The 22723-nt window shown below is 44.9% G+C and overlaps 1 protein-coding gene across 3 annotated transcripts in view; it reads right to left on the bottom strand.

Moving 5' to 3' along the window:
* Positions 1-405: 405 nt before the first annotated feature.
* TOPBP1 (DNA topoisomerase II binding protein 1) overlaps positions 406-22723 on the bottom strand; it is a 251109-nt gene continuing 228791 nt past the window's right edge. For all 3 annotated transcript variants that reach the window (XM_030206546.1, XM_030206552.1, XM_030206562.1), the window contains exons 26-28: positions 9064-9153; positions 8713-8874; positions 406-1214 (exon numbers count right to left, since the gene is read on the bottom strand). In XM_030206546.1, coding sequence (XP_030062406.1) covers positions 1071-1214; positions 8713-8874; positions 9064-9153 — 396 coding nt within the window. In that variant the 3' untranslated portion in view covers positions 406-1070. The remainder of the gene's footprint in view (positions 1215-8712; positions 8875-9063; positions 9154-22723) is intronic.

Raw genomic sequence — 22723 nt, 5'->3', positions numbered from 1 at the left:
CATTAAACTGCTAATTTAAATTTAGCTGTATATAAAGAAAAAAAACTCCTGTTCTTTCTCACTCTTATAATTACCCACAATAAAACACCCTTTTTGAAGAGCGCTTTAGAAAACGTTAGACTTGTTCTGGATACAATATACCACAGAGGTTCTAAAGTTGCAACTTTATCATAGCCTGAGTAAGAGGTTAGATGGACTAGTTTCAATTAGTGAGGAAAGCTATGCCTTTAACAAGAACTACTTTTTTTAAATCTATAAATCCAGAAAGGGAAATTCCAACACAAGCAGTCTTTTTTCAATGACACAAAATTAGCAAATGATACTGTAATAATCTTAGACATAGAGCAAGAAAATGTAAACAGAAAGAAAATTGGGGGGGGGGGGGGGGGGGGAAGCTGTGTTTACAATAGTCTTGTTTACATTTATTTTACAAACTGCTGCTTTTTTTTTTAATTTATAAAAAAACATAAAAGGAACAACTTAGAATCTGTTACAATTCCTCCGAGGAACAAATCACAGTCTTGCAGAATCTAGATTCTGTTCTTAAAGCAGGACACACAGTCTCTTGGGTGGAAGAGCTGCACATATACTAGGTCCCAGGAGTCATGGTCTTGGTCAAGGACAGCACTCTAATGGCTGGGTTATGAAGGCTCAGAGGGCAACCTTTCTGGATAGTAGTTCTAGCACCACTACCCAAGCAGAGAGAACAAAACTGTCAGGCTAAAATTCCTCACAGGATCATGAACAATACCGCAAAACAATTCCTTTTAATGGCAGTTATTAAGGCAACTTTGGCACACTTAACAAATAATATATGGTTTAAAAGTAGATTTTCAGAACTCTCTACAAAATGGCCTGAACCATTGCAAGATAGGAATGGATGTTGCTCGGTTGCACCTACTACACACCAGAGATCGAGAAGGTCCTAGAAACTCTGTACTTCAGTGGGTATTGTAAAATTTTTCTCTCAAGTAATTCAAGTGTTAATGGAATTCCAGCTTTTTAGTAAATGGTTGTCTGCCTCTCTCTTCCTACACAAAGTTTGGATTTGTCTGAAGTTCTAATCCTTTTCAGTGCATTCTGGGCCGTTTTAGTTCTTGTATATCCCCAGAAGTTTTTCTCTTGCATGATACTCCTGGTCCCAGTTCTCTCCTGTTCTGAAGATAAGGAACTGCTTCCAGTAGACAGAAACTATCCATAGGAGGTGGTGGCTCCTTATGAGAAAAAAAAATGTCACTGTTACTTGTCAAGCTTATTGTTGCAATCATTCACACTTCAGAAGAAAAAAAGGATAACGCAAATCATTCTAAAGCCCAGTCTTGTTGAGTTGTTAGCATGGTACCCAGTTTACTGTGGTGCTCAGGCACTGATTATGTAGCAATTATGTGACATATTTACATCAATTGGCCTTGTTATACGTATTAGAAGATATATATGTATTTTGTAAAATAAAGATAAAGTAGTTTTCTGCCCTTGCTTTTGTGTCCTTATAATCTCAGTCTTAGATTTGCAAAACTGTAGACAGGAAAGGGAGGGAGATACTCTCAGAGACTAGGGCTGAGTGAAGGAAGTACCTTCTGAAAATAGGGAGGGTGGAAAGCTGAGGATGGAGGAATATAAAGAGAGAGAGGCTCAGAATTTTTTTTTTTTTTTTGGGGGGGGGGGGGGGCTGTTCAGATAATGGACAAACTGTGGAAAAAGAGGAGATTCTCTCCTGGTTCTGGTACTGCTGCTCCTCCTTACACCCCTATAGCCACCTCTGCTCCTTTTTCAATCCCTCTCTGCTCCCCCGCTGCTGATCCCCATCTGCACAATACACTTCTCACCATCCCCCTTGAAAGCTAATCCTTTTTACATCTCCCCCCTACTGCTGCTGATCCAGGCCACTGAGAGGAGGAAGTGTGTGGTGGTGCCTCAGGCTGTCATTCCTGTTTGCCACCCAAAACTAAAATGCCATCTTTTCAACCACAAGGTTGAAATGCCAGTGAGGTTTCAACTGGTAGAGGACAATAATGTTTCAAGGCACCACTGCCTTCAGAACATAAGCATTACCATACTGGGACCGACTGAAGGTCCATAAAGCCCAGTATCCTGTTTCCAATAGTGACCAATCCAGATCACAAGTACCTGGCAAGATCCCAGAACAGTAAAACAGATTTTATGCTGCTCGTCCTAGAATATGCAGTGGATTTTCCCAAGTTCATCTTAATAATGGCTTATAGACTTTTTTTAGGAAATTATCCAAACCCTTTTTCAACCCTGCTGAGCTAGCTGCTTTTACCACATTCTCTACTAAAGAATCCACAGTTTAATTACTCATTGAGTGAAGAAATATTTTCTCTGATTCAATTTTAAATTGACTAATTAGTAGCTTGTGTGTCCCCTAGTCCTAGTATTTTTGGAAGGAATAACAAGTGATTCACATCTACCTGTTTCCACTCAGTATTTTATATACCTATCATATCTCCCCCTCAGCCATCTCTTCTCCAAGCTGAAGAGCCCTAGCCACTTTAGCCTTTCCTCATAGGGAAGTCATCCCATCCCTTTTATTATTTTCGTCACCTTTCTCTGTACCTTTTCCTACTACTACTGCTTATCATTTCTATAGCGCTACAAGACATATGCAATTCCACTATATCTTTTTTTAGATACGGTGACCAGATCTGTACACAGTATTCAAGGTGCGGTCACACCATGGAGCCCTACAAAGGCATTACAACATTCTCAGTTTTTGTTTTCCATTTCTTTCCTAACAATTCCTAACGTTCTATTTGCTTTCTTAGCCGCTGCTGCACATTGAGTAGAGAGTTTCAACATATCATCAATGATGACAACTAGATCCTTTTCCTAGGTGGTGAGACTCCTAATGTGGAACCTTGCATCACGTAAACTATGGTTTGGGTTCCTCTTTCCCACATACATCACTTTGCACTTGCTCACATTAAAAGTCACCTGCCATTTGAATGCCCAGTCTCGTAAGGTCCTCTTGAAATTTTCCACAATCCTCTTGTGATTTAACAACTTTGAATATCTGTGTCATCAGCAAATGTAATTACCTGACTAGTTATTCCCATCTCTAGATCATTTGTAAATATGTTAAAAGGCAGTGGTCCCAGCATAGACCCCTGGAACCCACTATCTACCATGATTCATTGAGAATACTGATCATTTAACAATACTCTGTTTTCTACCATGCTCCACTGAGAATACTGACCATTTAACAATACTCTGCTTTCTATTTTTTAACCAGTTTATAATCCACAATAGGTCATTGCCTCATATCCCATAACTTTCTAATTTCCTCAGGAGTCTTTCATGAGGTACTTTGTCAAATGCCTTTTGAAAATCCAGATACACAATATCGACCGGCTCACCTTTATCCACGTGCTTATTCACCCCTTCAAAGAAATGTAGTACATTGGTGAGGTAAGATTTCCTTGACTAAATCCATGTTGGCTATGTCTCATTAATCCTTGCTTATGAATATGCTCTGTAATTTTGTTCTTTATAATAGTCTCTATCATTTTGCCCAGCACTGACGTCAGGCTCACTGGTCTATAATTTCCCAGATCACCCCTGGAACCCTTTTTAAAAATTGGTGTTACATTGGCCACCCTCCAATCTTCTGGTACTGTGCTTAATTTAAAGATAAATTACATATTACTAACAATAGCTCTGTAAGTTCATTTTTCAATTCTATCAGTACTCTGGGATGTATACCATCTGCTCTAGGCAATTTGCTACTCTTCAATTTGTCAAATTGCTGCATTACATCTTCCATGTTTACAGAGATTTGATTCAGTTTCTCTGACTCATCAGCATTGAATTCCATTTCTGACATTGGTATCTCTTCCATATCTTCTTCGGTGAAGACCAAAGCAATTTAATCTCTCTTTAATCCCTCTGTCATCCGATTCTTTTGCCAGCTTCTTGCTTCTAAGGTATCTAAAAAAGTTATTAATCTGTGTTTTTGCCTTCAACGCAATCTTCTTTTCAAAGTTTCTCTTTGCCTTCCTTATCAGTGCTTTGAATTTGCCTTACCATTCCTTATGTTGTTTCCTATTTATTTCAGTCGGATCCTTCTATTTTCTGAAGGATTTTCTATAGCTCTAATAGCGTACATCACCTCACTATTTAACCACGCTGGCTGTCATTTGCCCTTCCTTCTTCCTTTTTGAATGTATGGAATATGTCTGGTCTGGGCTTCCAGGATGGTATTTTTGAACAGCATCCATTCCTGATATAAATTTTTGACCTTTGCTTTTGCTCCTCTAAGTTTTTTTTTTTTTCTGTTCTTCTCATTTTATCATAGTCTCCTTTTTGAAAGGTAAAACGTATTGGATTTTCTGTGTGTACTTATTCCAGAGCTGATATCAAATCTGATCATATTATACACTGCCTTCAAAAAGGCGGTAAATAAATCCTAATAAATAAATAATCACGTTTATCAAGCAGCCCCAGCACCATTACACTCCTGCACCAGACCATGCACTCAATTAAGGACTAGGTCTAGAATTTTTGTCCCCTCTTGTTGGTTCCTGAACCAGCTGCTCCATAAAGCAGTCGTTGATTTCATCAAGAAAGTTTACCTCCCTTGCCTGCACTGATGTTACATTTACCTAGTCAATATCGAAGTAATTGAAATCACTCATTATTATTGTGTTGCCCAGTTTATTAGCCTCCCTAATTTCTGATAACATTTCTGCATCAGTCTGTTCATCCTGGCCAGGTGGAAGGTAGTATACTCCTATCACTATCCTTTTCCCTTTTACACATGGAATTTCTATCCATAGACATCCTATGATGTGTTTCATGTCCTGCAGAAATTTTAGTCTATTTGATTTAAGGCTCTTCTTAACATATAATGCTACCCCTCCACCAATTCGATCCAGCCTATCACTGTGATATAATTTGTACCCTGGTAAGACAGTGTCCCACTTGGTACCTTCCTTCTACCAGGTCTCCAAATAATTTCTTGTTGCTCCATGGTACAGAAAGGATAGAGGATTGGATATCATCTGCATATACAAACATATGCAGACCCAAATTCTGGCTTAGTATTAGAAGAGGTGAAAGAAAAATATTGGAGAAATATTGATCCTTGGAGAACACCGGAATCAACTGTAAATGGGTCAGAAGTGGTATTATTTGCATGAACTGCGTAGTGTCTATTTTCCAAAAGGGAAGTGAATCAATCCAGTGCTAGATCTGTTAATCCTATGTCTTGTAATCTTTGGAGAAGAAGGGGATGATCTATCAGGTCAAAGGCTGTGGAGAGGTCTAGCAAATCAGAACTGTCTTGATTTATCCAAATGGGTGCGAATAAGAGTGGTGATGCCTAGCAATGCCGTTTCTGTACTGTGATAGCATCAAAAGCCAGTCTGATTAGGGTGCAAAACATAATATTGGCTATAAATTCTGAAAGTTGAGAAAAAAAACAGTATTTTCAATAATTTTTGAAAGAAAAGTTAAGTTTGTCATTGGGTGATAATTGGTGGGGTCTAGAGATAATCCTTTTTATCTTTAATTATTGGATGCATTATTGCTAATTTCAAATCTTTTGGCACGTGACCTGATGCAAGAGAATCACTTACAACAGAATAGACAAACAGAATAATGTAGACAAGAATTTCTTAATTAAAGTTGAAGGCACAGGACTTGTTAGGGCTGTAGTAATGTGCATTGTGGAAAAGGTCCATTTGAACTCAGATACTGTAGGGATATGCAGCTTCGATAGTGTAGCTGCAAGGAACTGAAGTGGTTGTAGAACTGGAAGTAGTAATGGTTGTTTGAGTAGAAGCCATTACAGGTTGTATAGAGTTAAAATTGGGATTTAATTGAATAGACTGCAGAGAGATAACTTTGTTTTTGAATGTGATGCCAGTGAGTCTGCCTTGGGTAAAGGAGATACAGAACATTGTGAAGGAGTAAAATATGTGTTGAGTGTTTTAAGGGTTTTATAAATGATCGCTGTGTTGGGAGCCTCATAAATTTTCCATGTAGTACTTTTTTTTTTGTCGTAGAAAGGGTTTTTTTAAAAATAAGAATCAGCAAGAATTCTATAGGCCATAAGCCGTTGTGAGGTACGGGATCAATGCCATCATCTCTCCACCTGGTGTAGTTGGCGCTTATGCTGCCAAGTGTTGCAGAGAACCATGGTTCTGAATGACAGATAGATGTGCATTTTTTCCGTTTGTAATGGTGCAATGAATTCATAGGCATTTTGTAAGAACTGTTCCAAGATGTTACCTGGTCTGCTAATGGCTTTATAGTAAAATTTTCTAGATCAAGAGCTGAGTGTTCAAGTAGTGTTGAACCAGTAAGTTTAGAGAGATCTCTAGAAGTGGTAAATATATGATTAGGTTTGTAGTTGGGGGGGGGGGGGGGGGGGGCGCTGTGGTGTACTGAAACGTTATGAGTGAATGATCTGACCAGGGAACAGTGTATGATCTGTGGAATTGTAATAAGTGATCTGTTAGAGTAGAAGTAAAATCGAGGTCAATGGTATGCCCACCCCGGTATGTGGGTCCCTTTACATGCTGTGTAAGATTCAGGTCAGAACATAACCTACTGCAATCTTGTGAGAAAGGTGCATGGGGGTCATCTATGTGATAATGTTAAATCCCCAAGGATAACAGGGTAATTAGTATTAATGAATAGTCTGTCCAGAAGGTTCATAAGTAATTCCATGATGTTGTTGTAGGAGGAGGGGGAAGATATATAAGTAAAAAAATCTAGCAGTAGCATTAACCTGGAAATGTAGTGAATCAGCTAGGGGGAATGAATCAGTAGAGCAGATAGAGAAACACTGGTAGCATAAATCACAGCAGAGCCTCCTCCACGGCTCTGAAGTACAATTACAAGAGAAGTTAGCATATCCTGGAAGAGTGGCTTGATTTAAATAAGAAGAGTCAGTATCTGAAAGCCAAGTTTCAGTCAGAGAGTTTGTGGGTTATGATTAGGTCATTTATCAAACTATATTTATTGCGTAAAGAGCGACAATTAAATAATCCTACTACTAAAGTGAGAGAAGGGGAGGAGAAGAACTAGTTATGGAGCAGGAAATATGAGGAAGAGATTAGGTGTTTTACCTGTGAAGACGTAAATTGCGATGGAGCAGGAGGGGGGGCAACGGCCCCATATGTTGGAATTTGATGAAAAAATGAATAGAGCAGTGGATGTAGTTGCCCCCAAAACAGGGTGCATATTGTGGAGATTATCCTCGGGCCATCCTTGGTGTGTCCGAAGGAGCGTACAAATGAGCATGACCTGCTCCTTATGCTGTGCTCCTTCGGCGCTCACCCGCGGCTTGTGCCACTAAGTGAAAACTAATAAAGGGTACCCAACAGGGACGGCTGATGATGTCATTTCCGTCTTAGCGATTGATGTGCGGGCAGGGAGCATAGCAGTTCTGGATGCAAACAGCAAATCAGCTGGAACCTTACAATTGATTGTCTAGTAAATGGATCTAAACAGCTACATATATTGTTAGATGGTCTTTAAAAAGACCATGATCAGAAACTGATATACTTTCCAGCAAATCAAATTGGCTTCAGCTTTTTGATGAGACTGGCTCCCTTCACGCTGCCCTTCTTCAATTTTAATATTCCCACCATTGCTACTCATAGGTAGGGTCCTACAAAGGATAGAGACGATCTAGCTCCAAATTCGCTCAGGCGGCCATAAAACACAGTCCACATGCATGTCTTGGCAGGAGAACTACTGAGGCTGGCTGAGAGCTAGAGACCTTCTGGCATAGGGTTTCAGTTTGGATGGCAGACCTAAGAATAAAAGAATAGCCATACTGGGTCAGGCCAATGGTCCATCTAGCCCAGCATCTTGTTTCTAACAGGGACCAATCCAGGTCACAAGCACCTGGCAGAAACCCAAATAGTAGAAACATTCCATGCTACCAAGCCCAGGGCAAGTAGTGGTTTCCCCAGGTCTACCTCAATCTCATGTCTGTCTCCATTTGTCTTAAGACCTGACTCTGAAAGGTCATGGTGAAGATGGTTATGCAGTGAAGGTCATACCTACTTTCCTACAAACAAGAAAAAGATTAAACATCCCTAGTGTATCTTCTAGTGTGGAGAATCTTTGAATCTGGCGCAGTAGCTCACTCTGATAAGCAGCATTTTTAAAGGGTTAAGCAACTTTATCTCCCCCTCCTCCAGGTGAATGCCAGTTCCTGCTTGGGACCCTAACAATCCTAAAGATCAAATCTTATAGGGGCAACTAAGGATCTTATGTTCAAGGTGGCATTTCTGGTGACCATTTGTTTGGCCAGAAGGATACTGGAGCTCCAGGCTCTCTTGCCATAGGACAGAAACTGTCCTTATTGCCAGCCCTTCCTTCAAACAACAAGGATGGGCTGGCAATAAGGGCCAGTACATCATTCTTACAAAAGTTTATAGTTTATTTGCTAGTAGGGGAGCATAAGTCCACTTATCTGGACTGGCTGGTGTCCTCAAGGAAAGTGAATTAGTAAGACCTAATTTTTCCTTTTCTGCAGACATTCCCTGCCAACCAGAAAGGTACCCACAACCTTAAAGACCATGTGATAACAATGTTATGAGTACTTAGGGAACTTGGTGCTCTCATTATTTACACCCTCTACACAGCACTTTTAGCAAAACAGCAATACAAATAAAAACATTCATTATCTTCACTTTGATAAGCCATAATGCTTAGATATATATCTAAATGAGGCACCTGCATGAGGTATTCAGCAATATATTCTGGTTTTAGGCAGTTCACCCCCTTGTTCAGTTGCCTCTGCCACATTAACTCTGGCATCAGTTGGTTCAGTTTACTAAAGTCAGCAAAAAGGTGAGTGGCTTCTTTAAAGAGGGATGCGTGATGGCCTAGAAGCACCTATAAAGAAAATAAACAATAATCAGTAGCATACATTACAAATCTATCTTACTTTCCTCAAACAAGATGTACTGAAAAAAAGGCAATTTTGTCACTTATTTCAAAAAGTACAATGTAATGCAAGACAAGTTTTTTGGTTTGTGACATATGCATACAGATTGATTTTCATATGATCTAAAACTAGCATACCTGTGCTCCACCTGACTGCAGGAGGCGTTTGAATCCTGCTTCTTTGGTTTGGTCAACATTTAAAACCACTTTCCAGCCACTAAATGCCCCCTGTAAAGAAGCCACAAAAGAAAGTATTCAGCTGATCACAAAAATCATACCTTACCTTGTATATTTGTACTACATAAGAACATCCACTGGTGTAATGTTTTGCAGCCACAGGCTGCAATGAGAAGCTGGCTTATTGGGCTAGAAACAGGATGTGGTTTGCCACTGGAAGCCAGTTTACAAGGGTCGGAGAGATCACTTCCGGTGTAACTGGAAAGGGGGAAGTCTTTTGTGATTAATGACCCAAGCTGAGAGGGCTCAGCTCTTGCAGGTTGGAAGGAGGAAGAGTGAACAATGAAAACACTGTTTTGGTGTTTCTGGCTATCAGAAGAACTAACTGCAAGGTCAGGGAAGGGGGAGAAAGAAGAGCAGGTGAAAAGGAACAAAACAGTGGGGCAAAAAGGAATGTTCAGAAAGGGGAAAGAATCAAAGGGGTAGGAGCAAAGAAGTCAGGGAAAGAGGATGGAGGAACCATTAAAAAAAATGAAAAAAAAAGAAAAAAAAAGTGGCATAACAATAAGAGGATATGAGAGAGAGAAGCAGCATGGCTGAGGGAGAGAGAGGCAAACAATTATTATGGCAAAAACTTTGATTGTGGCCATTAGCAAGAATTGGTAGCAGCACCCTAAGAGCACCAAGAAATTGTTTATGTAAGGAGGACATGTAATTGCAAATAGATACTTTAGCTGTACTAACATCAAATTTTACATAAAAGTTTACCAGAAAAAAAACTTAATGTATGCTGGAGAGGTTGTCAACTAGTACATTCATTTCATCACATGTAGTAGGAATGTGAAAAAATTAAAATAAAAAAAAAACAACAACTGGGAATTAGCACATCCTTCAGTAATCAAAACTATAGGATTTACTTTTTCTCATGACAATGGAGATACTTCTGTTAGGACGGAGATCTAATTGCATGTTTTTCCAACTGCAAACTAAAGGAAAAGGTTATGCATGCCTCGTGCGTGACGGATAACTTTAAATGGGACACTTATCCCATAGATAGAACTTTATCAAGACCTAGCCATGGCCACATTGAAAAGGAGAGTAAAACTGAAACCTACCACACAACACCTTCACTCTCAGGGTATTCGATACAAATGGGGCCACCCGTTTGCATTATGATTTTACAAGGATGGAAAGCTCCATCAGGTGCACAAGGCTTTGGAAGCTAACGAGATCTTTCTGGATGATGCCCTCAATATGGTGGAACCATCTAAACAACGGCCTGTGACATCGAGAGCATTGTGACCCCCATTGGCAGGCAATCACAAACGGCAAGGGATGCGTACAGCTGCAACTTTCTGATACTGCTTTAAAACATCAAGGCCCACTAGCTAAATCGTAAGGAACTGCAGAATACTAAGATATTTACTGTGACTTGGTCCTCCAGATTTAACAGCAATGCTTTATTCAGGGCTAGTTCCTGAGAGCCTCTGGTGTCCCCTCAACATGAGACTGGACTACTTGAACTTGTTTTGCCTTCTTCTCTCTTTCATAATAGACGTGTGTGATTTGTAAGTTTCATAGTTTTCTTCTATTGCCAGGGAAGGGTCACGTCCTCCTTAGACATCCTCGCACCAAAGTAGTAGGAGTGTCATGTTTCAGGTAGGGGGTGAGTCTAAGTGGGCAGGAAAGGGAAGGAGATTTCTGTACTACCTAATGGGGACGTTGGATGCTCTCAGGCTTCTTAAATGGTAATGAGACCCTCATATATTTTAGAAGTGGAGGAGTGGCCTAGTGGTTAGGATGGTGGACTTTGATCCTGGGGAGCTAAGGAACTGAGTTCAATTCCCACTTCAGGCACAGGCAGCTCCTTGTGACTCTGGGCAAGTCACTTAACCCTCCACTGCCCCATGTAAGCCGCATTGAGCCTGCCATGAGTGGGAAAGCGCGGGGTACAAATGTAACAAAAAAAAATGGGATCATTCGGGAGCAGATGAGTGCTCTTACATTTCTCACCCTTAATGTTAAGGGGTTAAATTCACCTATGACAAGGCAGCTAATATTTAAATAGATACAGAATCTACAGGATGATGTGTCTTTTATAAAGGACGAGTTCTCCAGCATGAAGATTAACTACTAACAGATGTCTTGCGGTATGGTTCCCTGAGGAAGAATACCGAAACGGGACCATCGGAATCAACTTGCAAGCTGGAGTGTATATCACAAAGATAAGTGTGCTCGTTTATCTGAATTTTTTAACTCTATGAAAGACTGTGATTGAGGAGGTGATGCATGAACTGATTTAAAAGAATTTAAAAAAGAATTTAAATATTAAGATATAATCTATGGGGGGGGGGGGGGTTCAGTCGATGATGACTTCTTTCTGCGTGCAACCAATGATTATGAGTTGTTGCCGCAGTAGTTGAGACTTTCCCCCCCATTGAATATAGACACTACGGAATTGAAAATTTGGGTTTTGATGATATCAATATCAGTGAGCATTATTTTTTGATCTGTGTGGTATTTACATTTTTATCTTTTATAAAGGAGACACATCTGCTCCCCGCACATAAGCACTTAAGTCACCATAGGTGACTCTCACATATCTCCTTTGCATCAAGCCACACTAACAAAAAAAAAAGAGGGGGATTCTGATAGCACTCTCCTTGAGATGCCCCTGACAGGTGAAGCGCATCTCTCGAGACCGAGGTGGGTGATATACATTCACTCTTAGTGTTTCAGATGGGGGTGGAGGTACTATCCCTGTTAAATGTATATGCTTCCAATGATCAACAAGGAACTTTTCTTGATAAGCTGTCAGCGGTCCTCTCCAGGCATATAGAAGGCACTTTACTGGTTGGAGGTGACTTTAACCTTACCTTACTCCCAGCTTTGAATAACTCCACAGCAAGAGTGATGTACTCTCGTTCGGACCTACCCAGTTGCACAATTTTATAGGCAAATGGCAATTGCTTGATTTATGGTGACATTTAAACCCCTTGATGCGTAGCTACACGTATTACTCAGCTGTCCACAACTCACACTTGCGCACAGATCTTTGGTTGGGGAGTCCTAATATAACAACATGTATTCAAGATACAAATTCAACCTAGAACCCGGTCTGACCATGCTCCACTAACAATGGTGTTGGAACTGGTTGTAGTCTTCCCTCCATTTCCACAGTGGTGTTTTGATGATAAACTGCTGCTGGATCCTTCCAATATCACATGCACAGAAAAAGACCTATAGGAATATATAGCCACTAATGATAATGGAGAAGTCTCTTCAGGGATATTGTGGGAGGGCCTCAAGGCTGTTATCCGAGGGAAAGTGATTGCACTACAGGCTTACTTACGTCGGCAAACAAGAGCTCAGACTCGGAAATTACATACCGAACTTTCCAACCTCACCACACAGGCGTTACAGAACCCTCATTCCTCTCAAATTCCAGAACATATCCTTCGGGTGTGATTAGAACTTAATGAGCTTCAATTGGCTGAGATAGCGAAGCACCTTCTATGGGTTCAACAAACTTACTTTGAATTTGGCAATAAAGCCTGTGGCTTTTAGCATTTAACTTAAAAAACACTCAACCAGAAATCACATTTTTACTATTCTAGATGAAGCTGGGCAGTGCTGTACGAAGGTAGAGGATATTAGGTCAGCTTTGCTCAGCTTCAAAAAAAGTTCATACCAACCTGATATCTTCCCTACAACATGTGAGATCTTGGATTATCTGGATCAGATTCATCTGCACAGGATCTCACAGTCTCAAAGGGACAACCAATCCCAACCTATCACTCTAGATGAGGTCACCTGGGCAATACAAGATTTGCCTAATGGGAAGGCCCTAGGGCCTGAAGGCTTTACAAACAAATTCTACAAATGCTATGGCAAGATTCTTGCCCCAATTTTGGTCCAAGCTTTAATGAACTGGAAATAAAGGCAGAATGCCATATTCTTGGTGATTAGCAAATATCACCATTTTGTTGAAACTGGGAAAGAACCTTCAGGTTTGTGGGTCGTATCAACCGATATCGTTGTTGGGATTGGATTATAAGCTGTTTACCAAAATACTAGCTAGAAGACTTCAACAGATAATGAAATACCTACATGAAGACCAAGCTGGTTTCATTTCCGGACGCCACACATTTGATAGCATCAGAAGGGCTCTTCATTTGATACATGAGGTGAATACCACGCAACAACCCATGCTAATGCTTTCTTTAGATGCTGAAAAAGCGTTTGACGGGTGCATTGGCCCTTCATGTTCTCGGTTTTAGATCACATGGGTTTTACAGAACAATTTGTCTCTTGGCTTTGACTCTTGTATGTAAATCATTGGCTTCTATACAGATCAATGGAACCCATTATGAAACATTCCCTCTGCGCCGAGGAACACATCAGGATTGTGCGCTTTCACCACTGCTATTTGCACTTACCATTGAGCTGTTGGCTCTGATGCTTCGAGCCCAACCAGATATCTGGAGGTGTCTCCATGGGTACTGAAGAATGTAAGCTGCTGCTTTTTGCTGCTGATATATTACTCACACTAATGGACCCGATCATTCCCTTCCGTAGGTGGTACAAAGCTACATCAATATGGGCAAGTTTCTGGCTTTCAGGTCAATAAGGCCAAAGCAGAGATCATGGGTCTCTGTCTGGCTCCCGATATGCAGCACCAATTCGCCTTTCGATGGACTTACACGATTTCATCGATACCTAGGAATTAATCTCACACCTACCCTGCAGGGCTTATATGAAGCTAACTTCCCCCTCAAGGCATGGATATTATTCCTTGAGCTAGAGCGCTGGGAGGGTTTAGAACTATCATGGTTGGGGAAGGTGCATGCAATAAAAATGATGATTCTGCCCAAACTTTTATATTATTTCTAGCATGCCACTGGCTAGCCCCAAACAATTTTTTTCATCACTAACCAAAGGTTTATATGGAACAGTAACCCTAAGCTCAAAGGAAGCATGGGAGTTCCCAATTTTTTCCTCAACTTTCAAGCGGCACAATTAAGGCTGCTTGTGGAGTGAATCACTGACTACAAAAAGTCTTGGCTCCGGATACAGCAGTATTGACTGGGATTTAGGCAATTTAGTTTGTTTCTCTGGCTATCACGATCGCAGTTGTTAGCACTCCTTAGGAGGGCCCCGCCAGCAGTGCATAGCATTATCCATTACAAACCTGGTATGCCATCAGGAAAAAATTCTTCCCAGGGAGAAAATATTTTCGTCAAATTGTGATTCGTGCTGCCCTGGGCTTCCCCCTCGGGACAGACGACAATACATACAAATTTTGGGAGTGGCAAGGCCTTACCCAACTAGGACAAATCTAGGAGGAAGGGGCGATTGTATCCTTTAAGACCTCCAGGAAGATTTTGGCATACCAGCACACCACAAGTTCATTACTGGCGGATACGGGATTATATCCATCACAGGGCTAGGGAGGAACTAACAGTGAGGACACAACTTTGGAGTGTGCACTTCAAGGTGGGAATTCTAGAGGTTGTGTCTCTCGCTTATATGCTGCATTATATTATATCAAGCCCCTATTTTGAGATATACCCATTGGTGGGAACGGGATTTGGGAGTCAGTCATGATTTGAAGAGTTGGGAGAAGGCATCTATCATAAGTACATAAGTGTTGCCATACTGAGACAGACCGAAGGTCCATCAAGCCCAGTATCCTATTTCCAACAGTAGCCAATCCAGGTCACAGTACAATACATTTATGCTGCTTATCCCAGAAATAAGCAGTGGATTTTCCCAAGTCCATTTTAATAATGGTTTATGGACTTTTCTTTTAGAAAGTTATCCAAAGCTTTTTTAAACCCCGCTAAGCTAACTGCTTTTACTACATTCTCTGGCAACAAATTCCAGAGTTTAATTACACGTTCAGTGAAGAAATATTTTCTCTGAATCGTTTTAAACTTACTACTTTGTAGCTTCACTGCATGCCCCCTAGTCCTACTATTTTTGGAAAGAGTAAACAACTGATTCACATCTACCCATTCCACTCCACTCAGTATTTTATATACCTCTATCATATCTCCCCTCAGCCGTCTTTTCTCCAAGCTGAACAGCCTAAGCTGTTTCAGCCTTTCTTCATAGGGAAGTCATCTCATCCCCTTTATCATTTTTGCCGCCCCTCTCTATACCTTTTCTAATTCCACTATACCTTTTTTGAGATGCGGCGACCAGAATTGCACACAGTATTCAAGGTGTAGTCGCACCATGGAGCGATAAAAAGGCAATATAACATCCTCGTTTTTATTTTCTATTCCTTTCCTAATAATACCTAACATTCTATTTGCTTTCTTTGCTGCCGCAGCACACTGAGCAGAGGGTTTCAAAGTATCATCAATAATGACTCCTAGATCCTTTTCCTGGTCGGTGACTCCTAAAGTGGGTCCTTGCATCACGTAGCTATAGTTCGGGTTCCTCTTTCCCACATGCATCACAAATACCTATAGTTCGGGTTCCTCTTTCCCACATGCATCATTTTGCACTTGCTTACATTAAACATCATCTGCCATTCAGACGCCCAGTCTCCCAGTCTCGTAAGATCATCTTGCAATTTTTCACAATCCTCTCGCGATTTAACAACTTTGAATAACTTTGTGTCGTTGGCAAATTTAATTACCTCACTAGTTATTCCCATATCTAGATAAAAAAGCAGCGGTCCCAGCACAGACCCTGCGTAACAGCCCTACGAACCGGTCAAATTTTGAAATTCCATAAACAATGGGATAGATATACCATTTGGAGATCCCGCTCTGGGGTGGACCTCAATGCCCCACAGCTAATTGCACCACCTATTTGACTTTATAGATGGAACTGCAGACCTCTTTAGGGACCTGAGAGGGCCAGTATCTGGATTATGTGTTGTGCTGAGATGGAAATGGGGGAGGGGAAGGGAGAGGGAAGGGATGAGACAGGGTAGCAATATTATTGTTTAGCATGTTTTATAGCTGTTAAAATATTGATTGCTTGTTCTATTAAAACTCCTTCAATAAAAACTAAAATTAAATAAATACATTTGCCAGCTGTCATTGGCCCCGATCTCCTCCCCTTTTGCTTGACCCCCCCCCCCCCCCCCTGTGATATTTTGGAAATTAAGAAATTTGCCCTGGTAGTCTAGTGGACTCCTTTTCCCAAATATTTTTAAAAACTTACCCTGGTAGTCTAAAGGCCCCCGTCCTCCCCTTTCTTTCCAAAAATCCTTGGTGCCTAATGGCTGGTACCCACCCACTCTGACCTGAAAAAAACCCCCTTCCTAGTATCTAGTAGCACCCACCCCATGACTCCTTGTCCAGGCTCTCCTCTAACTTAAGGTAAAATTATGTATCATACCTGATAATTTTCTTTCCATTAATCATAGCTGATCAATCCATAGACTGGTGGGTTGTGTCCATCTACCAGCAGGTGGAGATAGAGAGCAAACTTTTGCCTCCCTATATGTGGTCATGTGCTGCCGGAAACTCCTCAGTATGTCGATATCAAAGCTCCATCCGCAGGACTCAGCACTTAGAGAATTACACCCACAAAGGGACACTCTGCCCAGCTCACCACCGCCGAAACGGGGGAGGGGAATTAACCCAGCTCATCCCCACACAAGTGGGGGAGGGGAATCCGTCCAGCTCATCCCCGCGGAGCGGGGGAGGGACACCACCCCGCCGATGCGGGGGGATCTGGCTTATCCTGCAACCGCAACCGCGGGAGGAGCTGACTGACCCTAACACCGCCGAAGCGGGAGGGGTACAAAGCTGCCCTACAGCCGCACGAAGCGGGAGGGAGTGCCGGCAGAATTTAAGTCTCAATCCAGCCCCGTAAAACGGAGGGGAGAGGAATGCAGCAGCTCACTGTAACACAAACTCGTCTCAACTCTTGAAGAATCCAAGTGAAAAAACTTGAACATGAAGTCCTCCTGAACAGGAACTGAAGACTAAACTTGAACCTGAAATGCAACCAGAATATAACCAATACAGATATCTAGGAGGGACTATGGATTGATCAGCTATGATTAATGGAAAGAAAATTATCAGGTATGATACATAATTTTACCTTCCATATCATCATGCTGATCAATCCATAGACTGGTGGGATGTACCGAAGCAGTACTCACCCAGGGCGGGACATTGAAATCCCTGACCGCAACACTGAAGCTCCAAACCGGGCCTCCGCCCGAGCAGCCACAGTCAAGCGGTAATGCCTGGAGAAGGTATGGGCCGAAGCCAAGTTGCCACCTTGCAAATCTCTTCCAGGAGACGGACCCGGCCTCTGCCATAGAGGCTGCCTGAGCTCTAGTGGAGTGAGCCTTCAGCTGGATAGGCGGCACCTTCCCCGCGGTCACATAAGCCGCTGCAATGGCTTCCTTGACCCATCTTGCCACTGTAGGCTTAGCAGCCTGCAGACCCTTACGCGGACCTGCAAACAGGACAAACAGATGATCCGATTTCCGGAAATCATTGGTCACTTCCAAGTATCTGATGATGACACGTCTCACATCCAGATATTTGAGAGCAGAGTATTCCTCTGGGTAGTCCTCCCTACGAAAGGAAGGGAGACAGAGCTGCTGATTCACATGGAAGCGAGAAACAATCTTGGGCAGGAAGGAAGGCACTGTGCGAATAGTCACTCCTGCCTCAGTGAACTGCAGAAAAGGCTCTCAACATGAGAGTGCCTGGAGCTCGGAAACTCTTCTGGCTGAAGTGATAGCCACCAAAAAGACTGCTTTCAACGTCAGGTCTTTCAGAGATGCCCTCGACAAGGGTTCAAAAGGCGGCTTCTGCAATGCTCTTAGCACCAGGTTGAGATTCCACGCAGGCACCACTGAGTGCAGAGGAGGGCGCAGGTGATTAACTCCCTTGAGAAAGCGCACCACATCTGGCTGCGAAGCCAGGGAAACACCCTTCAGGCGGCCCCCTGAAGCAAGCCAGAGCCGCTACCTGGACTTTAAGGGAACTGAGCGACAGGCCTTTCTCCAGACCTTCTTGCAGGAACGCCAACACTGAAGAAATTGGAGCAGTGAAGGGAGAAAGTGAGCCTGCTTCACACCACGCTGCAAAGATACGCCAAACCCTGGCGTAAGCAGTAGAAGTAGAGCGCTTCCTCGCTCTCAGCATAGTGGCGATGACCTTGTCTGAGAAGCCCTTCTTTCTCAGACGCTGCCGCTCAATAGCCAGGCCGTAGGACCAAAGGGGGAGGGATCCTCCATCACCACGGGACCCTGATTTAACAGGCCCTGCTCCACTGGCAGCCGCAGAGGATCGTCGACTGAGAGCCTGATCAAGTCCGCATACCGGGACGTCTGGGCCAATCCGGACCCACCAGGATTATCCGGCCCGGATGCTTTGCCACCCGGTCTAGCACCCTGCCCAGCATGGGCCAGGGCGGGAACACATAGAGAAGCTCTTGTGTCGGCCACAGTTGGAGAAGAGCATCTACTCCCAGGGATCGAGGGTCCCGTCCTCTGCTGAAAAAGTGTGGCACTTGGCAATTGGCCGATGACGCCATCAGATCTAGGCTCGGCTGGCCCCAGCGCTTCGTATGTCCAAGAACGCCTGAGCAGATAGCTGCCACTCTCCGGGCTCCAAGGTATGGCGACTGAGAAAGTCCACCTTGACATTCATGACTCCGGCAATGTGGGCCGCTGACAGCTGTTCCAGGTTCGCTTCCGCCCACTGGCATAGATTCATGGCCTCCTTGGCTAGAGGGGCGCTCTTGGTACCTCCCTGGCGGTTGACATAGGCCACAGCTGTGGCATTGTCCGACAGGACCCGTACTGGCTTCAACGCCAGTACCGGGATGAACTCCAAAAGCGCCAACCGAATGGCTCTGAGTTCCAGGAGGTTGATAGACCACTTGCCTCTGCAGGAGACCAGAGCCCCTGCGCTGTCCTTCCCAAGCAGTGGGCTCCCCAGCCCGACAAAGAGGCGTCCGTCGTGACGACAATCCACTCCGGGGTCACCAGAGGCATTCCCGCAGACAACTTGTCTGTCTGCATCCACCAGCTCAGCGCCTTGCGCACTGCTGGGTCCAAGGGAAGGCGCACAGCATAATCCTCCGACATCGGAGTCCAGCGCTGCAGCAGAGAGTGTTGTAGTGCTCTCATATGAGCCCTGGCCCAGGGCACTACTTCCATCGTGGCCGTCATAGAGCCCAACAGCTGCACATAGTCCCAAGCCCGAAGAGGAGAGGCTACTAGGAACTGGTCCACCTGAGCCTGAAGTTTGACAATCCGATTGTCTGGCAGGAACACTCTGCCCACTTGGGTGTCGAATCGAACTCCCAGATACTCCAGGGACTGAGTTGGGCGCAGCTGGCTCTTCTCCCAGTTGATGATCCATCCCAGGGAGCTCAAAAGAGCAACCACCCGGTTCACAGCATTGCCGCACTCTGCATAAGAGGGGGCTCGGATCAACCAGTCGTCCAGATAAGGATGGACTTGTACTCCTTCCTTCCTCAAGAAGGCCGCGATGACCACCATTACTTTGGAGAAGGTCCGCGGAGCAGTAGCCAACCCGAACGGGAGGGCTCTGAACTGGAAGTGTCGGCCCAGGACTGCAAAACGCAGAAAGCGTTGATGAGGAGGCCAGATGGGAATATGCAAGTACGCTTCCTTGATGTCCAAGGATGCCAGGTACTCCCCTGCCTTCACTGCCGCTATAACAGAGCGGAGAGTCTCCATGCGAAAGTGCCGAACTTTCAAGGCCCGATTGACCCTTTGAGGTCGAGGATAGGCCGTACAGAACCTCCTTTCTTTGGTACCACAAAGTAAATGGAGTAACGCCCCTTGCCAAGCTGATTTTCTGGCACCGGAACGACCGCACCCAGGCGGATCAGATTGTCCAAGGTCTGCTGCACTGCCACAGCTTTGACCGGAGACTTGCAGGGAGAAAGTACAAACCCGTCTCTTAAGGGTCGGCAGAACTCTAGCTTGTAGCCGTCTCTGATGACTTCTAGCACCCAAGCGTCTGAAGTTATTGTGGTCCACTCGCCCAGAAACGAGGACAGCCGTCCTCCAATCTGCACTGGGGCGTGGACCAAGGCCCCGTCATTGGGTACGAGACCCTGGGGGAGGACCGGAGGGAGCACCTCCGGGACGGCGGTCTCTGCGAAAGGAATGCTGCTTGGGGGAGAAGTTCCTCTTGAAGGAAGAGGGGGCAGAGGAGCCCGACCTGCCCGGGCGGTACCGACGGGCTTCCTGAAACCGTCCTCTGGAGGTACCGGGGCGAGTACTAGCCCGAGCCCTGACCTCTGGTAACTTCTCGCCTTAGACGTGCCGAGATCGGTCACGATTTTGTCCAGCTCGACCCCAAAGAGCAGCTTGCCTTTAAAAGGCAACCTAGCCAGGCGGGATTTAGAGGCGTGGTCAGCAGACCAATGCTTCAGCCAAAGCCACCGCCGCGCTGAGATTGTCTGAGCCATGCCTTTAGCCGAGGCCCTCAAGACATCATACAGCAAGTCTGCCAAATAGGCTAAGCCCGATTCCAGGGCCGGCCAATCAGCCCTCAAGGAATGATCCGAGGGGGAAGCCCGCTTCACCATAGTCAGGCACGCCCTGGCCACATAGGAGCCGCAAACTGAGGCCTGCAAACTTAAAGCAGCCGCCTCAAAGGACGACCTTAAGGCCGCCTCCAATCTTCTGTCTTGGGCGTCCTTTAGGGCCGTGCCACCTTCCACCGGCAACGCCGTTTTCTTAGTCACCGCAGTGCTTAAAGAATCCACGGTAGGCCACAGATAGGCCTCACATTCACTTTCAGGCAAAGGATAGAGGCGGGACATAGCCCTAGCCACTTTAAGGCTCGCTTCCGGGACATCCCATTGAGCCGAAATTAAGGTGTGCATGGCATCATGCACGTGGAAGGTTCTAGGCGGGCGCTTCGTCCCCAGCATAATGGCAGAGCCAACAGGGGCTGAGGGAGAGACGTCCTCCGAAGAGGAAATCTTCAAAATGCCCATGGCCTGCACTAACAGGTTGGGCAAATCCTCTGAGCTAAAGAGCCGCGCTGCAGAGGGGTCATCCGCTCCATCCGAGCGGGGATCAGTCTCCTCCAAGGAATCCGCAAAGGACCGTTGGGAGAACTCAGATACACTGCCCTCATCTACATCGGAGGAGACAAAGTCCTCCAAGGCCTGGGAATCAACCCGAGGGCGTTTACCTCCGGGAACCTCAACCTCTTTACCAGACGAGGGAGCAGGGGCAGCGTTTTGCATAAGGAAGGCCTGATGCAGCAGCAAAACAAACTCGGGGGAGAAACCCCCCAGACTGTGCACTTCCGCCGCCTGGGCTACAGCCCTAGACGCACTCTCAACCGGCGCTCGCAAGAGCGGGGGAGAGACATGCTGCGCATCCAAGATGGCGTCCGGCGCGACACTCCGCGAAGGAGCCGCGCGGGAAGAACGGCGCTTAACTTTAGCCGCTTTTGTGCCGTCGCCCAAATTAAGGGCGTTCATGGCATTAATGTCTCCTACCTCAAGGGCGGTCCAAGAAGAAGCCGTCCGAGCCGCGTGGCCGGCCAAGATGGCGGAGGCGAGCAGCGGGGGATGGGCGTTTATGGCGGGAAAAGCCGCCACACCGGAGGAAGGACCGGGGCACTCATCGGTCATGAAACTGTCACCCAACAAGGGCGAATCAGACTTTAAGGCCCCCGCATCCCCTCTAGAAGCGCCCAAGCGATCCGGGGAGCGACTCTTTGCGCCCTCGGCCTCCGACGCCATAGGCCACGTGGAGATCAATCGGGGAACCCCCTGCCCGCTATGAAAAGGTAAAAATTACCTGCTTTCCGCTCCGAGCTGTAACGACCTGGTGTCCCAGTGAGTAGCTGCAATAACGTTTAAATAAACGTAGAAATAAACGCCTTTAAGGACGTTCAAAATTTTTTTTTTTTTTTTTTTTAACGGAGCCAGCGGGAGGGGGGAGAAAAGGAGGGACCTGGCGCCACCAGGTTTGCACTTGCTCAAGAAGAGCCCTCAACCCCAGGCACTCAACAAAACCTAAAAATTAGGCTTGGAGGCCTAGCCAGAGCTGCTGCTGTGTGTGACCACCACCTGCTGAGATAGAGAACATACTGAGGAGTTTCCGGCAGCACATGACCACATATAGGGAGGCAAAAGTTTGCTCTCTATCTCCACCTGCTGGTAGATGGACACAACCCACCAGTCTATGGATTGATCAGCATGATGATATGGAAATACCCATGGCTCCTGTCGGCAGTGCCTAGGATGCACCAGGCAGGGCCTGTCTGCCATATGAGGCTAGGGCACCACCATTTTGAAGATGATAGCACCTGAAGCATGAGCAAGTGGGTATTGCTCCTACCTCATTTAAGGTAGAACAGGGTCTGAAGGGCCTGGGTAAGGGGTTGTATGGTGAGGGGGGGGGGGTAGGTTCCACTAGACATCAGGGAGGTTTTTTTTTTTTTTTTTAAAGTTAAATCAAGTTGGGTCAGGATGGGTGCCAGCCACTACACAACACAAACTTCTTTAGGAAAGAAGGTCTGGGGGGGGGGGGGGGGGGGGGGGGTTGGGCACTAGACTACACGGGCAAGGTTTATTTTTTCCAAATATGAGTTATACCATCGGGAGAAAGGGAGGGGTCACTAGACTACCA

The sequence above is a fragment of the Microcaecilia unicolor genome, chromosome 1, assembly GCF_901765095.1.
Source record: "Microcaecilia unicolor chromosome 1, aMicUni1.1, whole genome shotgun sequence".
In the NCBI taxonomy this organism is placed as follows: Eukaryota; Metazoa; Chordata; class Amphibia; order Gymnophiona; family Siphonopidae; genus Microcaecilia; species Microcaecilia unicolor.
The sequence above is the reverse complement of the archived record's forward strand: the minus strand, read 5'-3'. Positions and strand labels throughout refer to the sequence as shown.